This window comes from Perca fluviatilis, chromosome 19 (assembly GCF_010015445.1).
Source record: "Perca fluviatilis chromosome 19, GENO_Pfluv_1.0, whole genome shotgun sequence".
NCBI lineage: Eukaryota > Metazoa > Chordata > Actinopteri > Perciformes > Percidae > Perca > Perca fluviatilis.
Genome location: NC_053130.1, coordinates 16,647,814 through 16,673,175, shown reverse-complemented (window position 1 = coordinate 16,673,175; position 25,362 = coordinate 16,647,814). Strand labels below are relative to the sequence as shown.

The window sequence follows — 25,362 nt, the reverse complement described above, 5'->3', positions numbered from 1 at the left end:
TTTCTGTTTATGCTATGTTTATTATATTATTCACTCTTTTCAGAACATTAGCCACTGACAAATTGAAAAATGTTTCTATTTCTGTAGTTGTTTATTTGTTTGTTAACAACTAATGTATCAGGTGTGTTGTAAATTTGAAAGAATTTAATCAGGATTGTTTTATTAAAATTTTGTTCGATAATGAAAAAAGAAAAAAATGAGAAAGAAGCCTCTCCGTCAAAAAAAAAAGAAGAAAAAAAAAAAGGAAACTACCATCCCAACAACCACAAGATGACATGTACTCACTCATAAAAGCTGGTGTTGTCACAGACATCATGGGGCTATAAAAGTTGAGTCTTCCACAATAACTGCAGCTGCTGGAAGCCTACAGAGGGGATCTGATAATGGCCCTGAGGGGAAACGACAACATGCTCAGGGACCAGGGATTGTCTGGAAGACAGATAAGAAGACACAGGCACAGGTTATCAGCTAGTTTATGAGGTGACACTCTGCCTAAACACTCACCTGTTCTGCAGGAATCACAAACAGGCGTCCCATCAATTCATGCAGGGACCTTGCTGTTATGGATCATATACATAGCCTATCTTTGAAATGTTTTAAACCAGGTCTCACACAAAATGCTTGGTTTCTTTTACACATAATTAGCTCTATTTTGTTAAAATAAAATAGTATTTTACATAAACACATGTTTTGCTTATATTTAATTTAAATGTGTTTATGAAGAAAACTGAGAGAAAACTCAGACACATAATTGAAATAACTCTCAGACTTCGCACTGTAAACCCATTCTTGTTCCAGCCAGTGTGTAATCTGAGAAAAAGCCTCACATCTAACATGGATGAAAATTGATGCTGTGCTTCAAAACAAGTGAAAACATCTCAGACCGGGCTCACAGGAAATGCAATATTTCCACCCAGAACTGTTGTTTTATGAGAAGACATTGTCAAAGTTAAATGTCTAGATGTTTTACTTGTCACTTCAAGATAGATACATTGTCCAACTCTGCCTGGATTAGTCGGCTGTCACAATGCACTTACACTAATTCCTTAATTGGCGCCAATCATTCAACAATGCAGTGATTTTCCTGTTGTATTAGGGCCACTAAAACACTGAAAACATACAAGCATGGAAATACAATCTGTTTTAAACTTGAATTAACTTGTCTGAAATCGCTCATTATAATTTTATACAAAGCAATGACTTATTTCGGAATGAAATAGTTTCATGCTTTGAGCAGAGCAGGGAGAAGGAATTAGCTGAAAGAGCAGCTTGACTGAGATAAATGGCAGCTGACCTGGGAGAACAAAGAGGTGATTTGCCTTGTGGCACTACTGGACAGGTACTCTCAAAACACTTCCTGTGTAGGTGGAGAACAGTGGCTCACCCTGGGCTATTCTGAGAGAAAGTCGTAATGAAAAGGTTTTGTGGCAATACATTTCAAGGACCGAGACAGATCCTTTTATATCACTTTCTATGAATGACACTTTACTTGTTTACAGCATTTACATAAAGTTACTGACTGCTTCCTTCACTCAAAGCTCACAGAAGAAAAGACTACAGTGGGTATTATTTTTAGTGCAAAGAGAAATTGCCTTTTCCACAAAGAAATCCCACAAAACAATAAGAAACAATGCCAGTTTCTCTTTTCCAGTGACTTCTTCCATTCACGATAACTATCACCACATCATGAATATTTAAAGAGTATTTTTGTTATCATCTTTAAGCAGCTTGCCCCTGTACACTAATGTACAGCAAATGTATGCAAACTGAAATGTTTAATTGTAAAATATTTCTAAAAATGTCATATCACTCACAACGCTTTGTAGTTTTACAATAAATAACAAACATAGTTACATGACATGCTTCAATGTGGGACCGCGAAGTTACTAAATCAAAGCGAAATGTTCCTTTCCATGAAAGAATTAAAAAAAACAGCACAACTGTAGACTGCTCAACTGCATGGGTACATTCACCAGATTTTTTATCATTATGCTTTCACCCACATAAATGATCAAAATAAATGACAATCTCTGTGCACAGAAGAGACGGAGCCCACAAAAGGGAGTCTGACAGCCATTTCCACAACAGATGTTTTTACAGAGGGGTGTCTTCTCTCCACTGAGCAGTCTCACACATGAGAGACCCCCAAAAGCTTCAGAGAAACGTCCAGAAAACCAACATGTAAATTTGTAACTGCCATGTCTCAGACTAGCAGGCCCGCACCAATTTTATTTCTTTAGGGGTAAAAAACAAGGATAAACGATAAAATTGTTATAATGGCATGCCCAAATATACATATCAGTGTGGATGATTTGAAAAGGCAGAGGAATAGAATTAGAACTTCAATATCAGAAAAAGACAACAGACAACATCGTTATGTGTTATCATGAAAAGATAAGTCCCTATTGATCCAGGTTGTGGGCGAAGACTGCACTATTGACAGGAAGACAGAATATGTCGGAGGGGCAATATTTCATACATTTGGCCTGCTCACTCCATCAATGTGAGAGGGTGTTTTTCTGGGCTGTATATAATAACACGTGTGCTCTTTATTTCCTTCAGATCAATGGTAATGCGAGGCGGGCCACACAAGATGGATGCCACAGGCAGGTTAACCTATCGACTGCTGAACAGAGACACACAGACTAAGACAAGGGAGGCCAACCATTTACTGAGATGAACCTAAGCTAGGTGTGTTTTGAATCGCCCTACTTGGCATCTGCCGTATTCCTAACAAAACTTTTTTTAGCCCTTGTAATGTGTTAGAAAGCTGCACAAATTTTTTGTGTTAGCGGGTCAAATTTGACCCATGATTTAACTCAGCTCAAAATACTCATAAAACAATAATTATGATCCAATATTGTTTTTCACCCCATAGCTAACTTATTATGTACTCATTTGCATGTAAATACTGTTTTAAATGTAATTTTTTTTTGGCCCCAAGGACCTTTCATCTTAAAATATACCACTCGTTTTTACGTTTTTTTTATTCACTCATATTTCCAGTAATGAAGGCAATGGGTAATTATGTTATCTGACTATAATAGACTAATAATAGAACAAACTTTCAAAATGATTTGCTTGTGGGATTTTTTTCAACTTAATATTATTAAGCGTAGTGACCTCTGTGGTGTCACGGGTCAAAACCCATATAAATTTAGGTTAGGAAAAAGGTAAGTCTTTGAACAAGAATACACATCCAATGAAAAAGAGGGTCCAAATGACACAGATGCTCAAAAAGAGATCTTTAACTGCAAAACTGTGATTCAAATATCTAACATTGTTTACCGTATTTATCTACTGTATATCCATTTACTGTATATTTAAAGATCAATTTGTTTCTGCATTAAATATATAATTGTCTGATTAGATTTGAGACTATTTTTTGCGTGCTTCATGGTCTACATGTCCTGTCTAACCCTGCACTCTTGGAAGTTGAAGTGGAGGGGGGGAAATGGCAATGGGCTGCCTGGTGACCACTTCCTGGAGACAGTACAGGAGGCAGACGGGAGGGAAGGCTAGCCCACACAGGTGGCCCGGATCTGGATCAGGTCAGCCGCGCCTTCGGACAACCAGCCAGCAAATCTCATGCCCATGCTCCATGCCTCAAGTCACTAACCTGCAGCTCTTTATACATTTTTTTTTTTTTAAAGTGTACAGATAAAATGTAATTAAAAAACATATGCCAACTTTGACTTCACAAGTGTTGCTAATACTGTATTTGTGTGAGAATCTACACAATAAGGCTTTGAATCACACAACCTTCAAGACCAAGCAGAGAGAGGTACCATGATTAGATTTGATTAAAGATGGGTTATGATTGTATAGGAGGCCTTATATTGTAAAAGTTTCAATTAATTAAACTTTACTGTGCTTGAATTCACTCTGTAAATGCACCTTTTGTAATGCCTTGGAACAGATATGTTAAGTGTTTAAATTTTTTAACAAATTCTCTCTCCAAATAATATGCTGATCACATCTCTGCCGCACAGGTGATTCAACTGAAAATATCAGATAATTCTGTGCCTTTCTATTGTGGATGCAATGCTACACATTCACAAAGAAAATACAATAAAATCTAAATATGAAGTCACTGTGGCTGAACTGCAAATCGAACGTTAATAGAATAATACTGTTCCGACAGACAGCTCCGAGCATTATTGTCTAAAGTTGGGTAAAGGGTAATTAATTTGGCAGTAAATCATTCAGTGTTTTGGTGACTCTGATGAGAATTGTAATCTTTTCATTTTTTTTTTTACTCAGACATCCCCCCCAGTCCCCATTGTCTGTGTGAAAATGGAAATCTGTGCCACCAATACAATATCCACATTATGTGCCCTGCCTCGACATTGTTGCATGACATGCTTGATTGTACCCTGGCATACTAGAACGGAAATGTGTAAACATACCATTAGCACATATTAAGGTTTGCCTTCCACTTATATTAATGTGTAATGCAGGAGTTTATAAGTTTGTAAATGATTTGTGTTTGAATAAAATACCTCTTTGACATTTGTAGAACAGTCCGTTCTTATGCCTTATAGCAGAAGAAATGCTCTCATTTCCATACTGGTTTCCCTTCATATATGTCCTTTGGAAAAACGTGGTCTATTTTAAACTTACATTAAATACATTTGACAAAAAATGCAAATACATTTAATTATCTAGTTTACTGTCACACAGATCAGACACACAAAACAATCACAAGGATATGGTTCTGTCACACCTAGGCGTGGATTTCGCCAATGATTTACTGAATCGATTTGATTCTGATTCACAAGGTACTGATTCAATTACATTTCCGATTTGATATCAATTACATTAGGGAAATTTCAGTCAATACCAATACCAATTTTGCTTGGATATGAAAGAGGTTCTCAGATAACCTGTGCTGTAAATTGTACAAGCAAGAAGCAAGCCTCAACATTTTTTTAAATAATGCACCAGGTTAATGTTTACATTAAAAACTGACCCCCAAAAAGTTAGTTTAAAGTACTTTTTACTTAACAGGACTAAGATGACATTGAAAAGGCATATATTAAAAGATCGATTTCAGGATTGTATTAATTGATATCAGAACATTGAAATATTATTATTTTAACCCAGCCCTAGTCACACCGTTTTAACTCAACCACTCTACTGTACTTGTTTGTGCCTCCCTCAATGGCAATTTGTATTAATAACACTGGCTAAAGGTGCAACATGTTTCTTGTTATTTTTATTATTTAAGGTATATGACATTGATTTAAAGTATTCTGTGTGTGTGTGTGTGTGTGTGTGTGTGTGTGTGTGTGTGTGTGTGTGTGTGTGTGTGTGTGTGTGTGTGTGTGTGTGTGTGTGTGTGTTTGTGTGTGTTTACACGTGATTATGAAATGAATACACAACTGAATGTCTGTGTGTTTCTAAGGATGTTTGTTTGATATTAGCAGCAAATCTCTTTTGTTGTTCTGTTGCTACTGGAAGGTGTCACAAGCAAACCATCTCGGGGATGAGTTCCTGCTGTCACTTGTAACTCAATGCTGCCACCTTGTGTTGGGACACCTTTTACTTTAAAAAGAAGGAAAAAAAAGAAACCATTTTCCGCTTTAGTAGGTCTGTCAGCATGAGTTAATATTTACCACTGATTTTGCATTGGAAAGGATGAAAAACATGATTATATACAGGATCCAGGGTGGCTTTTAGATCATTCATTATTGTTTGCAGGCAGCTCAGCTGTTTACACACATGGAGAAAACTGAGATGCTCTCCTTTGCTGTGGATTTTACACGCTCTCCTCTGATGCCTCAGTCTAGCCATGAGCTCAGAGTTGAAACAGAGTTCAGCCAAGTTGAGAATTGTTCGTGCTTGTTTTATCAGCAGCTTGTACCATATTCCCCCCATGAAATACTACAGCCGGCAAGAGATACTGCCAAGGGAGCAGGGAAACAATTGAATGGGCATTAATGATTTACAGGTACATATCTGCTATAATACCAACACAGGCGGAGGTAACTGAGAGCAGGATCTGATGACATCATTGATGTTGCCTCAGATAACACCTTGATCATCAACTATGTATGGATCTGGCAAAAGATAAGATAATGTCCAAGTGAGAGTAGACGACTATTTACTGGCCTAATGTACAGTATAGACCAGTGTTCACACACTGAGTCAAGAATGTGGGTCACAGAAAGCTTCACAGAAGTCTGAACCAAACATGTTAGCTGTATGTTTAATTGTAAAAGCCTCAGTAAAACAGTTTATGACAGTTGGAATACATGAAAAAGACTTGAATGTTTTACAAAAGGGTTTTGTTGTTAGACACCACATATTAAAGTGATTAATATGTGTTTTCTGATGCAGCTTTCATTGATTGTAGAAAGTATTATGGAATCCCATATCAATGCAGAGGTCCCTTCTTATCCCTCCATATTTTATTTTACTTACCAAAACATAACACACAAAAAACACAACACTTCTGATATGCTCCTGGATTTTTTTGTTGCATTAAAACATCACACATATTGTTGTAGTCTCACTAAAATATGTTGGTGTATGTTTCCCAAAGAAATGCAGGTGATGTGTGGAATATGTTGTAAACAATGTTGTGACGTATGAAATATTGTAGACAACTTCTATAATGTGGACAAGGGTTAACCATAATAGCTGCATTTTTAATAATATGTGTTAGTTTATTAAAAATTAAACCCAAAAGTAGGGAATTTGGCGATGGTAAAATGTTTTGAAGCGCATGCCCATAGCCTTGATAGTTTTCAGATTTGTTTCCATGTAGTCTGGATCAATGGAAGCACATTTCCAGGATAATTGCCTGACGGTGTGTGGCTCACGCACCGGATGTCCCTCACCTTCTGCTCTCTGTGTGTTGCCATTCTCAAACTCCGTTCGCTTCAGGAAACAACATCCAACTTTGAGCTAGCAAACTACAAGCTGAAAATGGCAAGTTTTAAAGAAAGTTTTGGTCGTGCAATAAGGCAGGACTGCTTGGTTCAGTTGGGGAATGATTGTAAAGACTTACAAGGAATATGTTTACAGCATTTACTACTGGGCCGTTTTGGGACCGATTAGCAGGGATTGCAGTTGACGAAGTACACATGGCGATACACTGAGCAAATTACGTTTAACCATGTTTCCAGCTAATTTAAATAGCTCACACATTGTGTAAATATTCAACCAAAACAAGTTCCTTTTCTGACTATTTTGTCTCTTCTATTTTGTCTTGACTATTCTGTCTCTGTGTCTGGAGTTTAGTGCCACCCAAGAGGACTGTGATTGGTTTAAAATGCAAACAACCCAGAGCATTTTTTTTCTTCTATCCCAGAATGTATGTGTGTAGTCAGACCTTCCTCCACAGCGCTGTGGAGATAGGTCTGGCAATGTGAGACACTATCCATGTAATGTAGGGGAGCAATTATTATTTTCCTAGGTGATACATCAAAATTAATCAATTAGTTGTTTGGTCTATAAAATGTAAGAAAATTATGAAAAAAAACTCCCATCACAGTTTCCCATGGTCCAAGGTTCTTATCTTTGTCCAAAACCCTAAAATATTCAGTTTTGTAGCCTAATCATAAAACAGAGACAAATAGAAAATCACCACATTGGAGGGACAGGAACAAGCCAATTTCTGGCAATTTGCTGGGAAATTACTCAAATGATTTATTTGAATGAATCAATTTAAAAATAGTTGCTAATCAGCAACTACAAAAAAAAGCTCCTCAGAAGTATGTTAAGAAGTCCTGTAGGAATCATGCAGGTATTGTGCAGGACAGTGAATTTAATGAATTGTTCTGCAGGGCATGTATTATGTTGACAGATTAGTCCGGTAATCAATTAATTGACTTATTATTTCAGCTCTAAATGTTTCAGTGTCTAATCTCAGTACTGAACTGATGCATGTTTGAAGATTTTAAATACAAATGGCTTCTGTTTTCATAGATATAGAGATACTTTATTTATCCCGAAGGAAATGAAGGTGTCCAATATACACATCATACCTACATATAGGCACACATACATATGACATCCACGCACACGTATTCTACAAAAATACAAAGGAAAGGAGCGGTGTGAAGAAAAAAAAATGCAGAAAGGTGCAATGGTATCATAGTGCAAGAGAGTGTCAGTGCAAGTACATTGCCAATCTATTCAAATACAACAGGCTACACAATATATCAAAAATAGAATAATCATTACTTGTTTTACTTTTCATACATCTCCCCTTTCTTAGTTCCACAAAGCCTTACCAAATCCATGTTAAACAAAGAAAGTTTCACACACGTAGCATACATTCATAAAATAATAGCTAGCTACATACATTTAACCAGGCTGTTTACAATCAGAGGAAATGACGTGCTAATGTTTTGATTCGTGCGGGCTAACGAACTAGCTAGCTAGCTAGTAACAACTGCAGTGACCAGCCTCCCCTGATACATCTGGGGCAAACGTTGAGCTTCATGTCCCCATAGTTTCTGTCACAGTAAGTTTTACTCCATTAAAGGTCTCTCCGATATAACGCTAAATAATCGAGGTTGATTTGGCATGAAGCGTTAACTGTTAGCTTGCAATTGATGTTAGCTAACAAATACCCACTTAGCTAGCGCTAGCTAGTTCGCTTACAACCTAGCTAATGTCACCGTTATTTCTTAAGAGGATACCAAGATGAACAATGATACTGTGGAAAACATATGACAGGGCATGGAATAATTGGCTGTGTGGATAATAACACGGCTGTCCTGCAAATATTTAGCTAGCTAATGATAGCTTAGCCGTGGCGTTAGTGATGATGGTAATCAAGGAACCTGTCGTTAATGGCTTAATAAGTTTCCTTGTTCGTAATTAATGTTAGTTGATAACTACGGAAATGTCCAAGTAGCTGCACTACTAATGCTGGGCAAAACGCTAGCAAAGTTATCATCATAAACATTATTTGATGACATTCGTTACATATTATATAAGATACTCTGACATCAATTAACTTACTTTTAGTGAAGACGGCGATTATATGAAATTAATGTTTCACCGTTGCATCATGGTTAACGTTAACATGACTCATGTTAACTGACTGTCGATCTTTGTTGAAATTAACTACTGTCTATGGAAATTAATCGTTAGCTACCAAAAGGCCATGTAACGTTGACGTACAGGTCGGTCGTAAAAGTTATATATACTGACCACCACTAGCGTCCTACCGATGCGGCAGGAAGAGCTTTCACAACCATGCTTTCGTAAGAAATGCTTTCGTAACATTTGCATGTAGGCCTGAGCTGATGCCTGATGTGGTGTATCATATTTGGTACATGGGGGACAACTGTTTGGTCATCTGCTGTACCCATATAGACAGTATATAAGAAGGCTGTACCCCAACTCCAGCACTTTTACTCTGTATTTCCTCTACTGCGCAGTAGGAGAACGCAATGGACCTCCACAAAATCATCCACAGTGCGCTGCACGAATTTATTCAGGCTTACATTCCTGATGCAGATCTCAGGTAAATAACTTTACAGCTTTTTTTTGTATCCTCACAAAAGGTGTAGTTCCGTCAGATTTACAGTAACCTCTTTTTTAACCACTCAATGCAGCACACTGGATGATGTTCTTCTGTTTTACATCACTGGAGTCCTGGAGGATCTCGGCTCCCAGCAGAGTGTTGAGGAGAACTTTGATGTGGAGGTCTTTGCAGAGATGCTAGAAGCTTACATACCTGGTTTTGCGGAAATTGACAGGTAAACACACAGTCACACTTTTCCCTCTATTCTGACCACAGCCAGACAACTACATTACATAGGCATGTGTTGTTATTACAATTTTTTTTTCATTTTGCAGTGTCAAAGTCTGTGAAATGATGTTCAATCTGGCTTCTAAACTAGCCACTGCTAGGACCTCAGGTAGTGCTTTAATTGTTATTTATAATACATGCAGTACTGTAGCAGCCTTACCCTTTCCAAATGGTGGCTTCATTTTCATAATGCTATCAAAGGAGCTGCAAAAACAAACTTTATTGGGCAGTTCCACTCATTTAAGATGGGATCATCAGCTTGACATTTATACTACAGTGTGCTGATGTTAATTTGTGTCCTTTTTAGCTGATGAAGCAAACCTTGAGCCTAAGGCAAGGGCAGAAGAGATTTCATTGAAACTCACCGATCTGCCCAGTGAACCTCCACCAGGAGAAACGCAGTGCCTTAAAACACAAACAGAGGGCGCCACTGCCAAGGTTGTAATTTCAGCACATTCTTTTTTTTTTCTAGATACATTTGACTATGATTTAACTTGTGCTTATTGTATTTCCTACTATTTATATTGTTTTCATCCACCTAAATTAGAGCTAATATATATGTGTACATGTTCAGCTACCATTGTCTGAGTGGGAGTCCCAGGAGCAGCATCTGCTGGAGATGTTTCCCAAGTGTAGTCTGTCCGAGGCTCGCAGCGCCCTGTCTATTGCCAAAGGAGACATGGAGGAAGCTGTGCGCCTTATCATAGAGGGTGATGTCCAACTCAGCCCCACTCCTCTTAATGTGAGTCTCTGCTACACACAGAAACACACTGTTTCCTGTCAGCCGCTGCCTACTTTGTGTATGTTAGCAGTCTGATTTGATGGTGTCCTGTTGCCACAGGTAAACCATGGGAAGAGTATTTCCTCACTGGCAGACCAGAAACTTAAAGAGAGCATCCTTGAGAAGTGAGTAAGATTGCTATTATCTTTTGTAGAGCAGAACTGGCCTCACTTCTTTGTTTCTATGTTTATGACCACGTTTCATCTCCATAGGTACATGCTGGTGGACAGGGAGGATGATAAGAAAACACACCGGCCTGTCGCCCCCAAAGATGTAAGTTATACTTCATAATCACAATGTATCTATATCATATGTATGTGTATATGTATGTGTATATATATATATATATATATATATATATGGATGGATGGATGGATGGATGGATAGATACAAAGAATGCTTTCAAAAATGGAAGTGTTAATAGTTTATTTTCATCAATTAACAAAATGCAGTGAATGAACAGAAGAGAAATGTAAATCAAATCAATATACCCTTTGCCTTCAAGACCGCATCAATTCTTCTAGGTACACTTGCACAAAGTTTTTGAAGGAACTCGGCTGGTAGGAGGTTCCAAACATCTTGGAGAACTAACCACAGATCTTCTGTGGATGTAGGCTTCCTCAAATCCTTCTGTCTCTTCATGTTATCCCAGACAGACTCGATGATGCTGAGATCAGGGCTCTGTGGGGGCCATGCCATCACTTCCAGGACTTCTTGTTCTTCTTTACGCTGAAGATAGTTCTTAATGACCTTGGCTGTATGTTTGGGGTCGTTGTCCTGCTGCAGAATAAATTTGGGGCCAATCATACGCCTCCCTGATGGTATTGCATGATGGATAAGTATCTGCCTGTATTTCTCAGCATTGAGGACACCATTAATCCTGACCAAATCTCCAACTCCATTTGCAGAAATGCAGCCCCAAACTTGCAAGGAACCTCCATCATGCTTCACTGTTGCCTGCAGACACTCATTATTGTACCGCTCTCCAGCCCTTCGGTGAACAACCTGCCTTATGCTACAGCCAAATATTTCAAATTTTGACTCATCAGTCCAGAGCACCTGCTGCTGTTTTTCTGCACCCCAGTTCCTATGTTTTCGTGCATAGTTGAGTCACTTGGCCTTGTTTCTATGTCGGAGGTATGGCTTTTTGGCTGCAACTCTTCCATGAAGACCACTTCTGGCCCGACTTCTCCGGACAGTAGATGGGTGTACCTGGGTCCCACTGGTTTCTGCCAGTTCTGAGCTGATGGCACTGCTGGACATCTTCCGATTTCGAAGGGAAAGAGTTGATGCTGGTTTGAAGGCAAAGGGTAGTAACACCAAATATTTATGTGATTTAGATGTTTATTTTTGGTTGCTTACTTTACATTTTGTAAATTGAAAAAAATAAACAATCATTATTTATATTTTTGAATTCTTAGTTTACAGCATTTTTTCCACACCTGCCTAAGACTTTTGCTGTGTGTGTGTGTGTGTGTGTGTGTGTGTGTGTGTGTGTGTGTGTGTGTGTGTGTGTGTGTGTGTGTGTGTGTGTGTGTGTGTGTGTGTGTGTGTGTGTGTGTGTGTGTGTGTGTGTGTGTGTGTGTGTGTGTGTGTGTGTGTGTGTGTGTGTGTGTGTTTCATGCAATAAAACATGCAGTTTTATTTTTACAGGCTCCAAAGAAGCTAGTTCGGTACCACAGTAACCAGGTGGTAACCACAAAAGGAGAGCGATATCACCTTGTGAAGAAAGACGAAGCAGAGGACATGAAGAAGACATATGTCAACCTCAAGCCTGCACGAAAGTACAGATTCCATTAATGACGTGCACACCACAGTGTAAGAGCAGCTAATGACAATATTGTTTAAGTTTTTTTTGTTTGTTTTTCATTTGGCCTGAATTTTTTAGATTTTTCTCAAGTAAAAGAACATATTTGTTATTGTTTGAGTGGCTTATTTGTTACCTTTTATATGCCTTGGTTAAAACATTTTACAATGTTTCAGTTGACATATATGATATTTTGTTGATGTTGTAACTTGTGTTCTTGTTTGTGAGGCAGCCTAACCTATCTACTTTTTGCCATCTCAGCAGGTCTGATGTTGCACTGACAGTAGTGTCTTTTTTTAACCTCTTAATTTTATTTTTTTAATTTGTATTTTCTTTAACTTACAATAGAAAATATAGATTCATAACTGTGACATAAAGTTGTATGATGAATCTATTGTCATTTCTGTAAATAAGTTCTCGTGGTGCTGTAGTTTCTTCTGGACGTTACAAGTCTCAACTGCTTTTGTATGTACATATCAAATCATTGATGCCAATTTCATTTAAAGTTCTATTTTTACATCATACAGGAAAACAGTGCTGTTTGGTCAAGCCTTGTGATTTGGACAATTTGTTGTGCTACAAAATAGTTTTTGATTGAAAACTTATTTTTGAGATATATAGATCTTTTTATGAACATTTGTACAGCAGGTAGCCACAGCAATCCTCACACAGGGTTTGATATGTGGGTTCCCTCTCCTGAGGGCAAATCAAGGAAGTGTATGTGATAATATGCCAAGTTTTCCACTTTATAAAATTATTTCTTGCTGTTTATAATTTCTAAAATGAAAAACAGAAATGCACATGCTTTTTTTTTAACATAATGACCTGGGCTCAAAGGCATCCAAAAGTGAGATCTGTCAGCCCATTGCTACAACCTGAGAGAAATGGTAAATATTTGCACAATGGCTCAACTTTAATGGAAAACACTATATAACAATCAATACATTAATGTGCAATAGATTTTCTAGCACAACAAATTCTAGTCTCAAGAGATTACAGCACTGTAATTTCTGTCATAATGGAGGACCATGGTTGCCCCCTAAATGTTAAGCGAAACATGCTGCGTGAGGACTTGATTTTAAAGTTCATTCCAACAGCATTATCTTTATTTTTGATATAGATGTATAGATCTGCAACGTCTCCAATCATGTATTTATTGTGAAGAGGGCCGCTGTGTGCTTTCAGGGTCTGTTTACATGTTACCGAAGCGGTCCTCTATCACAGCTCCTTTCATCTCGTGTGTTGTGAATTTTGTTTCGCTTGTGATTGTTGGTTGTAGAAACCTTGATTATGATTGGATTCGCGTTTGATTTTTGTTAGTTGTATAGAAGGATAAATGGGCTGGTCAGATGCTTTTTATTTTTTTTACTAATATATACTTGTATTTGTCTGCATCCATTTCAAGCAACAACTGTATAAGCAATTGTTTTGAATTGGTGGTATTTTTTTCTGAGTGTAGGTGTAACACAATCAAGTGTTGAAAAGATGTTACTGATTATCAGCAGCAATGTTGTCTTAAATTACTATATGAAGCTGTTTAGTCAGTTTTAACCCTGTGCTTTAAGAAACTGCTGACGCACAATTTGTAGTAAATAAATACACATTTTTGTAGATCATTCACATCCTATTCTGTGAATTGTTCACTCATGTTACTCAAGATACTGGTTGAAAAGTACCAAATCTTTTTTCATAGCTTTGTGTATAAGAAATCATCACATTATTCAGAACTCGGCAGTGTAGAACTTTGCAAACAAACTTTAATCAGAGGAACAAGGAGAGCACATACTGTACGTTGAAAACAGGCATCCATCAATAAAAACATGCCTTGATCGCTATGAACCATGTCAATCCTACCTTTAAAGCGATTTAATGCCAGAGTGAAAACATTTTGACCATAAAATAAAAAAAATTCCAAATCAAGTTGTTGCAACATTTAGTGCCATGCCGCTTTTAAACAAGGCACATACAGTAAACAGGGTTAACCTAGCAATTTAAGAGAGAGATGAAACATCAGTCCCACATCAGGTATGTCATTATTTTACAGAGGAAGTATCCCTGTTCCATCATTGTGCAATTTGTAAGAAATAGATATGCACGTTATCAACAATCTAAAGGTTAATCATAACAAAACACCTGAACGTGTATTCCTGGTAAATTTAGTGCATGGATATTCCTTTCTGAATACAGATACCCATCTACTGCTTTGTATGTTGGTTTGGCACATACAGCACAACGTGAAATTATCCTCTTTTTGTTCAATGTATATTTTTTACAACAGTTCAGGAGAGCACTTTAAATGTGCACAGAAACCGCCATCTTGCTCTCTTTAAGGTCTTCAAAATATGGCTGCATGTGAGTAAAAATAAGTGCATGTCTGAGGATCACTGACCAAGTACACGTTTCCAACTGAAATTAGACTTTTGTCATTTCATCCCAGATCTGCTGCGTTCAATATAGCACGTTGAATATTTGTATTGCAGCAGTATAGTGCATGGACCAGGTAACTATACAACTTCACCACTAGATGGTACATTGTGTTGCGCTGCAATGGCTGGTACATAAGCTACATCCCAGCAGATGGTCCTGCTAGTTCAGTGCATTGATAACATTTTTACATAAATCTATCATTTAAGCAGTTCAAGTTAACCACTTTTACAGTTTTAACCATCATATTCCTAAGAAAACATCACTGGTAATTCCTCTGAAAAATCTTCCCAACAACAGTGGCTTACTGTATTTTATTTTATTTATTTAAGTTACCTGTATTTGCAACTAAAATTGCAGTATGTCATTTATTTCCAGTGCCCCTCATCTTACCCTCATTACTGGTACGCAGAATAGCACATTCAATAAAGTCAAACAAATCAAACAAGCAAGAGCATGTATAAACACAAAGCAGCGTCGCTCAGGTAAACAGTTTAGCTGCAAGCAGTCACATACTCCTTCAGCTGAATATACGAGCCCCCTTTTTTCCCCACCCACACATATTTCATCAGTTTTAAAATCACTGTACTTATGTTTTATTACCGTGCCTATGCTGTCTTCTTTGCAACAGAAAATTCTTGCTGCTCACTCCCCAAAACCATGTAAGTAGGAGTGGAGATAATGCAGATTATGTGGATATATTTATAGAAGACCCTTAAAAAACCTGTCAACTTTAGAGGTATGAACCAAAACAGTTTTAAAGCTGTATTAGTGCTAAAGATGGAGAATACAATATGATCACTCCACACTAAGGAATCAATCCATAACTGTGTTAGAACATGTATATAAGAAAGTATCTAACTGATGTGTACTGTATATGTAATACCCTTTGACTCATCCATTAGTGGTCAAAATATTGAGGTTGTCCCAAAGGTACCGATCTTACAACTTCATTTGCATGCACCCAAAAACCCACTAGCTTGAATTAAGAATGTTGAGAGAACACTGATTTACATAAATATATCTAGACTTAATCCAAATGAGGCCTTCTTTTCAAAGACAAAAGATTTTTTTTAAAAAGACTTCTTCAAGTAGGTGGAATTCCACTGAGTTAGTCCAATGTTTCTTCTGTGATAGATGTATTTGCAATGACCATGGCACTCGGAGACAACTGAAGCAGAATGGTTTTCAGGTGGCTGCTTATTGCCGTGCAGTGATACGTATGCTTAAAAAAGCCAGAATGCGCATTACGCATGCAGCAGTCTCACTTTCACGCGGCAAAAAGATTGCACCGCAGTCCAGGTCACTCTTTTAAGAGTGGCGCTCTAACCGAGATCATGGTCATATCGCCCCTTGATCATCGTTTTCAGTAAAGGTCCAACCTACAGAAAAAACAAAAGGACTCTTGGTTAGGATAAGCTGCCCTCATAGTGTCAGACATATTACATTGTTTTACTCACTGTCCCAGACTGCATATATATCTTTCCTTTGTACTAAATCAGGTACGCCATAAATATTCACAGTAATTAGGTTGCCCGAAGGGTCAGCATGCCCCAAGGATTTCATGTAACAAGTGACCTAAATGTGGATCTGATTTAATGTTCTAGAAAGTGACAGTGTGACATCTACATGTGACTTATGTAACTGCTGATAGGAAAGAGTTTGTGTTGTAAAGAGGATATAAAAGCAAGTGTTTTTACCTCATGTGGATCTCCAAGTGCTTCTCCCAGCATTTTCTCAATATTTCTCATGATGGCCACCTTCTGGTGAGCCCTCAGGGGGTACTCTATCCTCTTGGGTGTGGAGGCACCCTAACCAAGTGAGTCAAATAGGTGAGTGATCACAAAGAAACATGTAGTGGCAAGGTCAACACAAATGTTAAAGGAACGGCTGTGAAGACTCAAAAAAAAAAAAAAAAAAAAACCCCCCCCCAAAACACACAAAAAAAAAAAAAAAAAAAAAAAAAAAAAAAACACAAACTCTGGCTGTCAAACACAGAAAGGAACTTTCTGCAGTTCTTACCAGTTAAGAGTAGTTTATAAAAATAACACCAATGCCCTGCACTCACATCGGCTTTATTACTAACAAATACAACTGCATTATATTGTAGTTACTTTTGACAGCACAATGTCCACCAATTACTACTTAAACGATCCACAAGGTACAGTCAATGCTAATAAAAAAAAAATGTGGATGACTAATTTGCATGTTGAGAAGTTAAATCAAAAAATATCATACTGAAATGCAGAGAGCATGAACACACATCAGCTGGCAGTGCATCCAAGAAACTTAAAGCCCTGGGGCCTTATGATATGTGCGTATGTAATGCGTACGAACATTGCCACGCAAAATGTGGAATTTATCAACTTGTACTTACACTTAGGAATGTGTGTAAATATAAGCAGAGGTCTGGCCATGCTACAGAACAGAATCTAGTGGTAGAATAGCGATACTACTATTAAAAAGCATTTAAGAGTGTCACAGTATGCATAACGCAATCAACATCCACATATGTCCTGTGTTTCCTTTTATTAGAAAACACTCAATTAGTCATTTGACTAATTGTGAACAGACAAGTTGCCTAATTGGTGTCAAAACCTACACAAGACAGCTATGACAAATGTTTGAAATATAGTGCAATGGCTTATCTTGCGTTATGGGAAGACTTGGCAAACAATGCGCTCAAAGATCGCGCTGATCTGCTTGCCGAGGGCACAGAGTGGCTTCTAAGTAGGTACAGCTTCCCCAAAAATGTACTGCTGGATTTGGGTCTTGTTCTTTTGTTTGTAATCCCTCCTGCACTGAGTGAATCAAACAATATTTGTTGGTTGGATTCAACCTCGTCTACCAGTACCTCCATTTCTGTGTTTATAAGTTCCTCTTCTTTGCTCTCTTTGCCATTATTGCGGTGAGGGAAAAAACACATTCAGGTGGTTGATAAAGGGATGTATTACCATATACAGTTAATTGATTGGCTTGTGCACGTCTGATAAATGGCGATTTTTGTGTTGTTGTACCTAAGCACATACAAAATTTAATTCGTAAGACAGAATTTAGAACATTTTCTATGCACTGTTGATAAATGAGGCCCCTGGAGATAATCATCTGATTTAGTGGTGGAGCTAATTTTTCTATATAATGTCTCTGAAAAGGCCATACAGAAGTACTTCTTACCAATACATCGGGATGTAGAGCACATCTCCTGGGCCCACAACAGCCTCATAGCCAACAACATTTTTAAAATTGGGAAACGTCTTAAAATCAGGATGATCAAAATCAACCTATAAATAAAAAATATGGATGTATTACAAAACATGAACATACTGAACCTGCATGCATCTAACTTTATTAACTGTAAAATACATTTTGAATTCCTTCCTACTTTTTCAAATGAGATTTGCTTTGATGTGCCAGTTTTAACAAAATGTCCTTATTCAAAGTAATCTTAACACAGTAACCTTTATAACACTTTTTAAAGTGAAGACATCATTGTATAATGTCTTTGAGGGGATTCTCTCTTTCTGAGAGATTTACTGTGAATTACCTCTAACATTATAGATTACGGCAACAGAACTAAATCACATATGTGCTAAGTTATAGGTTTTTATTATTATACCATAGGTGAACATCTACATACTGTATCTGTGGCTTACTTGGCTCTGTCTGTCACAGGGGTGGTGCACAGGGTATGGATAGAGACACTCAAACTGGTCTGGAGGGAAGAGGATGCACCTCTTATGGCCTTTGATCTGTGCAAAGAAGTTCTGCTGCTCGTCGTAATGTGCTGGTGTCACATTGCCTGTGGTAAGAGAATATTAACAAATAATGTGCTGTGTGAAAAACATTGAGGACAACATTATACAGCAGAAACTGGATTCCTTTCGCAGTGGATAACTACTGCAAGAGCCCTTACCCTCCATGCCTATGAGCAGCAGGTTGGATGTCAGCTGTCCCCAGTTTCTCTTGGCTTGCTGCTTGTTGATCCAGTTCCAGTTGAAACCAAGGAAGTCAACAACAATCTTCTTCCCTACCGTGTCATTCAGGGTCTGCTGCAAATATACCCTTGAAATGCATTAGAAAAGACAAATGCAAAATGTATGAGCCACCTTGTTCTACTCTCTGACGCCTGAAACAAGTGGCAACGCAGCTCTATGAATATGCTATTAATGTGTCTGCAGGATATAAGCTTGTTTACAAGGTACTTATATTTCAGCAGGCTACCTCTCTTTTAAGCCACAAAGAACACTATGACATTGAAAGAAGTGGACAGTAAAATTCAAATAGATAAGAGCCACTGTAAGCGTCAGTGAGGCGTTATTATGGAACCCACGCAACTTCTAGGCAAGACCGACCCTTCAATAGCATTCACACACTACTATTGGCCAGGAGTCCATGCTTATGCAAGGTAAAATAACCCGATTTGTTCAGGTCCTATCCCCTGACCAATCGACTATCCTAACCTTAACCACTCGAGGTCAATGCCTAACCCCAACCAATCGATCTGCTTCGTAGGGCGGGACTTGCCTAGAAATTACGTGGGATCCATAATAACGCGTCAGTGAGTCAAAGAGCGATTTCACTTTAGTAAGTGGTGGGGTGTGTGTGTGTGTGTGTGTGTGTGTCACAGTAGTAATAATAATAATAATAATAATAATAATAATAATAATAATAGGCTTCCCCCTTGATTCTCCTGTATAGATGCTTAGTCCTTTGCTCCACCACATTAGAAAAAACATCCTTCCCTGTCAAGCACACCTGCAGCACAGTCACATCTTTTTCTAGACACTAGCTTCAAACAGAGGAGTTTGTTTAGATTGAGCATCAGACCAGGCTGGATAAATATTAACATAGCTTATATCATATTCCTGTTCCAACTCCAATATCATTCTAAATATATCTTACCTCTCCTCTCCACCTTTTTCCTCCATTAAATGCATTTTATCCACAAATTCAGAGAATTTCATTTCCATTCGTTGTGACTTGGGGACAAAGTTCTCAAAATTTGCCATTTTCTTCTCATCATAGTAGAGGAATTTGTGGTTTTCTGCAGTGTAAACAGAAAAGTCTCCATTTCCAATGTTCTCCTGCAGATATGCAATGTCCCATTTGAGAGCTGGATACACAAGGTTTGTGTCTGTTAAAACCACTGGTTCCTGAAAACAGATAAAGAAGTTTCAATACAGTAATATAACAAAACATTTTTTTTTAACATACACACAGGCTGCTTTATTTACATACATATTTTTTATATTTGTTTATTTCAAGAGAATTAGGCTATACACTTAGAAAAACAATCAAATATATTTATAGAATAATGCACTATGGAATACAACTGCAATTTATAATTCAACTTTAACATCTATTGCTGTTAATGTGGTTCATAAAATAGCCTGGAATATAATGTAGGACATTTCCTTTAAAACTATTTTTTAATTCTTTTCAAAAGACGTGTTACAGAAACTTTACTGCATGTGCATCATCTTGATTGTGTAAGCGTTTTTTTTTTCTTTTGATACCACTGGTATTTGCATAGGTCTTTATTAATAGCCTTTATATGCAAAAAGGAACATAAATCCCAAGACAAGCCAGCGCAATTCATCAACAGTGCAGTTTATGGCATTTGATACACTGAGCTACGAGGGCTACGTGACTAACTGAACGTAGACCGATGGCGCTCTCTCTCTCTCTCTCTTCTCTCTCTCTCTCTCTCTCTCTCTCTCTCGCTTTGTCTCTCTCTCGCTCTCGCTCTTGGGCGAACGAGCGAGCGAGCGAGAGAGAGAGCGAGAGCGAGAGCGAGAGCGAGGGGAGTCTGCGCTTCCGGAGTTAAAATAATGTGTTGGTTGTAAACTCGGCTTTGTCTGTCGTTTTAAATAATAAAAATGTATCTTAACATCATGGTTCTGCCTAGATACGACAGGGTCATACCTCATGCGTCCCCAGGGCTCCACTGTGTGTTAATATAGGTGCGTTGTTTTTGTTTTTCATCTAATACAGCGATGGACGTTTTTTTAAGTATGGACGAGACATAGCATCTCTCGCACGCGCGCGTATGTGATTGATTGGGTTGACATGAAGAGGTCACTATGCCAAAATACACATAACTTTTCTCTTTAGGGTAAACCATAAATGTGATGTAGCTATTCATCCATTCATTGTTGAAAATGACCTCTCCAATTTCCTCATGCCAAATAAATAATATTCACTTTCAGCTTGTTTAAATAGATATTGCATAAATATGCAATATTGCAAACCATGCTCACTGTGGTGAATACAAGGCTCAATGAGGCATACATGCATGGGGTTTTGTCTTTCACTGTAATGTCCGTCAAAAGTATTAAATTGTGCACTATAACAAACCATTATTATTCTACCTCCGATTTTATTGCACTCACAACCTATTATGTTTGTTTTTCACAGTGTTTCAAATTATGTAGCACATGGAAGGAATATTCCTTTCTTTAACAAACATGTTAGAACCACTCACATCAAGTGAATAGGTTTCCTCATCACAAACAAACTGATTGTGGCTTATTAATGAAAATAATAACATGGTGTTTCCAGCACCAGCAGGCCATCAATTCTGCCCTCTGTTATATGCATTATAAGAAAACAAGCTGATTTTTCACTTAACTGGAAAATGCACCAACATATCTGTTAAGCTATCAATTGATTTATTGTTGTATCACCAGTCAAAGCCCCATGAAGGGTCTTCTTTTTGCATGCTTCTTTCGGCCACCATCATGTTATATCTAAGTTTCTTGTGGCACCCCTAAAATTATCCCAAGACAACCAAATGTGTCAGAGCTCCCTTTCAGGTCTTAAGCCCAGAGAAAACTAAAAAATAGTATGTGTGTGTGTGTGTGTGTGTGTGTGTGTGTGTGTGTGTGTGTGTGTGTGTGTGTGTGTGTGTGTGTGTGTGTGTGTGTGTGTGTGTATCAGTAGCTACGAAACTTTCGAGGTAAAAGTGATCTTTAAGTAGCAAATCATTTGTAGATATTTTTTGGAACCTTTAAGGGTGGGGTGAATTGTCACTTCCTTTAAAATAGATATGATAACTAATGATAACACATATCATGCACTTCTATGTAAGCCACGTACATTCTCACTTATTGCCCTATTAGGAGATTTCTGAAAAGGCTACCTAATGTCAATGTTGAACAGGTATACAACCCTGCTGGGAAATGCTCCAGCTGACATTGACACTGAATAAAAATAATGAGAAGCAGGATGAGGTTTGCCTCCACAAGTGAAAAAACAATACGGTCATGCCGTTGGCGCCTGCTCATCGGGTTTCTGGAAAACAAAGAAGCTTGTCCACTGCTTCCAAAGACAAATACCACTCAGAAATGTAAATATGTCACCCATGCAGTAGGTTAGTACTGCCTCAATCGCAGTACCTTTACAGTAGAGCCAGCATTTCAGTTGGATTATAAACCTACAGCTGTTTCAGCAAAAAGGTGAAGGGGGAAATCCACAATAATCACAGAGCAGAAGAAACTGCTGCTGACTGCTCTTTATGGGTTATGTTGCTTTTCTGAGTAAGCCAGAATATCAGCAGGTGTTTCCAACCAGATGTCAAAGGCAAACTACCTGATGGGACATCGCTGATTGGATTACCCTTAAACATAAATCCCTTCAGTTTTATTATGATGTCATTCCCAAAACGATGATAGCAAGCAAAGTCAAGTAGTAGTACAAGTAGGCTGCTTATTATATTGTACAGATTATCAAATGTTTAAAAAAAAAATGCAAATTACAAATTGAGCTAGTTGCCTTCTATAATTAGGCTACATGTTTTTTATAAATTTCCCTGGGATGACTTAACGTTACGATGAAATCCTTCACTCAAAACCAGGCTAAGAAATAAACCTTAACAACATAATTTACAGTTCGCTTTCACTGCCTCTCTATAGCCTATACGTTAATAAGATGATGAACACGAATGACTGTTTTTGACCAATAAAGTGTTCTCAAAACAGGGTTTGTGGTGCAGGTCTAACGTTACCTTGGTAACATTAGGTTCTTGCTATGAAAAGGTCTGACATTTCTTCGGGCAGGGCTTGAAGGTATGTTTAACGTTAAAGTGTCAGCAAGCGAACGGTTTACCTCGTTGCTTATTAACATCTCTGCTCTGGGGTCCGTATGAGACAGTCTCGGAATGGGCTTGGTTGGGAAAGAATATTTTCGGAGCTGAGACTCATCCCAGTCCCAGTTCGGGACGCCAGTAAAAGCAGCGCCGCCTTCGTTTGCCGACGGATCAGCCTCCACAACGGTCGCCGATGCCATGGTCGCCGACAAGCGCGGATTGGCTGTCTCCGTCCTCCTTACAGTGAAACAACCAGACACTGGCTTTTCTTCCGGACTCTCCCTGCTAGGCTAAAGAGTCAGCCGCGGGACTAATGGACGTTATCATACAAGTTTCCCCATTAACAGCGATGTACCTTCCTGCAGGAGCCCATAGTCTCCGGCTCTGTTCCGTGTGTAGGCTGTGTTTACAGCCAGAAAACAAACGACACAAAGGGAAGGGGAAGAGAAGGGAAACATTTCGATAGTTGTATGCCCAGAATGTCGCACAGCGACACCTAGTGCATTGGGTGACTAGAACGCTCATACTATGATAATTTGCCTCAACCACTAGATGGCGCCATTTTACTTCTTCTTATTCTTTTTTCTCGCAGTTTCTCAGAAAAAAACATGGTCAGACACCATCATAACTCACACATTTAAAGTCATGTCAGTCTTTAAATCTGAGCTAGCAGTCTTTTAGTATATTTTCTCAAGTAAAAATAAATCAATAGGCCTATGTGTACTTTACTTGAATATTTAACCTACTTCAGTCATTCAGCTACTACACTACATTTCAGAGGGAAATATTGTACTTTTTATCCCACTACATTTATCTTACATCAATAGACTTTGCAGATAAAGATTTAATTTTATACAAAACATATGATCATCTTATAAAATATGAGGTATTGTTAGAGAGTAGAATGCCCAGCAGTAGCCTATATTATGTAGTTGAAATCAGCTCCAATTAGCAACATTAAAATGCCGCTGGCATGTCTGCATCAATGATGACAATATAATATAACACACATAACAGTATAATACACATAATACTACATAATAGGTACTTTTACTTTTGATACTTTAGTTAGCTGATAATGCTTTTTTTAATTTTACAATGTAACATTTTGAATGCAGGACTTTCACTTGTACCCGAGTATTTTACACAGTGGTATAGGTATTGATTGAGGAAGTATAGGAAGTACTCTAAGCTTTTTAAGTAACAGTTTAGAGTAGCCTACTTCCTCCACAACATGCCACTTTGGTCCCTGGTTGATCTCACAGCACTGCAGTTCCACCACTGCCTTTGGATGACAAGACATCCCTAATGGCATATTCAACACTGCTGTTTTTTCTCCATCTAGAAATCAGAGTAATTGGCATGGGAATACAGTACATGCTTATTTCAAAGTCAAAATGACTAAAAAAATAAAACCATCTACAGCTCTAGGGAACATTGCACTCTGAATGAGCATACGCTGCATGCAGGGGTTACAATTATATCAGATGATTCACTCAATTATTGTACTTATCTTACACTTCACTTAAGTATTTCCATCCTATGCTACTTTTTACTTCTACTTCACTACATTAATTAGGGACATTCTGTATGTTCACTACATTTCACAGCTAAAGTGACAAGTTACTTTTAAAGCATTGTCTTACATTAAACTACCCAAAAATATATAAAGCTCTTGAAATCAGTTCCACCATGCCCAATTACAACATTAAAGTACAACAATATAATAGTATAACACTGTGAGGGGTCATTCTGTACTTTACTTTTGACGCTGCATTGTGCTGATAATACGCATGGAATTTTACTTAAGTAAACAATCTAAATATGTTTTTCCACCAGTGCTTGTTTGAATGATGCACTTTACAATAGGTAGCAAAATGCAGAGTAATGTAATTACATTTTTTTTTTTCATCAGACAGGTTAATAAGGTGCACCCACTTTCTTTGTCTCTCCTTCTCTCTATGACAAGGTATGGTAAACTGAGCAAACACTTTTGAAATCCAGAGACAATATTTAACTAGGTCATCGTTGCCTCAGCATCACTGTATTGATCACTGGGCGATCACTCTTCAAGAGATAGCAGTGCACGCTGTACCTTGCACACTGGACTGATCAGCTGATGGAGCCTAGCCCTGTTTTGTCAATGTCCTACTGTTGAAATCAAGTACATCTTATCACTTAGATCATTGTCACTCTGGGTTTTTAAACTTTGTGTGACCGTTTTTTAAAGCCACAGACAGGCAGAATTGGATCTCAAAAGCATTTCCTGACATTTTTGTAAAACCTGATACGTCTTGTATGTTTTCTCTTGATTCAGGCCTTATCAGCAGATTTCCACTGCAGGGACTAGTTTGGGGCTCCCTGGTGGGTTCCCATGCTCTGTTTCCTGTGCAGATCATTGAACTGAGCTGAGCTGATCCCCCTGATGCTCCCCTCTCCCCATTCTTTGCAGATAGAGCCAGGAGATTGACCACCCTGGTGAGCCTCAA

General features: G+C 38.1%; 2 protein-coding genes across 4 annotated transcripts; one reads left to right on the top strand and one right to left on the bottom strand.

Moving 5' to 3' along the window:
• Positions 1-8,333: 8,333 nt before the first annotated feature.
• On the top strand, positions 8,334-13,990 carry cuedc2 (CUE domain containing 2). 3 transcript variants are annotated; one of them, XM_039783961.1, is made up of 9 exons: positions 8,334-8,476; positions 9,402-9,487; positions 9,579-9,722; positions 9,823-9,884; positions 10,083-10,213; positions 10,350-10,517; positions 10,617-10,681; positions 10,769-10,829; positions 12,196-13,990. In XM_039783961.1, the coding sequence occupies exons 2-9, from the start codon at positions 9,414-9,416 to the stop codon at positions 12,223-12,225; spliced, it is 735 nt and encodes a 244-aa protein (XP_039639895.1). In that variant the 5' UTR covers positions 8,334-8,476; positions 9,402-9,413; the 3' UTR covers positions 12,226-13,990. The 3 variants fall into 3 exon arrangements, with proteins under 3 accessions (XP_039639895.1, XP_039639894.1, XP_039639893.1); XM_039783960.1 differs by having other exon boundaries at positions 8,336-8,476; positions 9,405-9,487; positions 12,210-13,990; XM_039783959.1 differs by having other exon boundaries at positions 8,337-8,476; positions 12,210-13,990.
• Positions 13,991-14,100: 110 nt separating this feature from the next.
• hif1an (hypoxia inducible factor 1 subunit alpha inhibitor) lies at positions 14,101-23,308 on the bottom strand. The gene is made up of 8 exons (XM_039784733.1): positions 22,894-23,308; positions 19,690-19,940; positions 18,701-18,849; positions 18,441-18,586; positions 17,962-18,068; positions 17,435-17,588; positions 16,488-16,598; positions 14,101-16,169 (listed from the first exon to the last, which is right to left on the bottom strand). The coding sequence occupies exons 1-8, from the start codon at positions 23,071-23,073 to the stop codon at positions 16,113-16,115; spliced, it is 1,155 nt and encodes a 384-aa protein (XP_039640667.1). The 5' UTR covers positions 23,074-23,308; the 3' UTR covers positions 14,101-16,112.
• Between the last annotated feature and the right edge of the window lie 2,054 nt (positions 23,309-25,362).

Excerpts from the sequence above, each read along its gene's own strand:
- cuedc2 (XM_039783960.1), top strand. The coding sequence starts at position 9,414 with ATGGACCTCCACAAAATCATCCACAGTGCGCTGCACGAATTTATTCAG. Across the intron at positions 10,518-10,616 it reads TCAGCCCCACTCCTCTTAAT|GTAAACCATGGGAAGAGTAT; the intron begins GTGAGTCTCTGC and ends CTGTTGCCACAG. Across the intron at positions 10,682-10,768 it reads AAAGAGAGCATCCTTGAGAA|GTACATGCTGGTGGACAGGG; the intron begins GTGAGTAAGATT and ends TCATCTCCATAG.
- hif1an (XM_039784733.1), bottom strand. The coding sequence starts at position 23,073 with ATGGCATCGGCGACCGTTGTGGAGGCTGATCCGTCGGCAAACGAAGGC. Across the intron at positions 19,941-22,893 it reads AGATGTTAATAAGCAACGAG|GAACCAGTGGTTTTAACAGA; the intron begins GTAAACCGTTCG and ends ATCTGTTTTCAG. Across the intron at positions 16,170-16,487 it reads CACTTGGAGATCCACATGAG|GTTGGACCTTTACTGAAAAC; the intron begins GTAAAAACACTT and ends TTTTTTCTGTAG.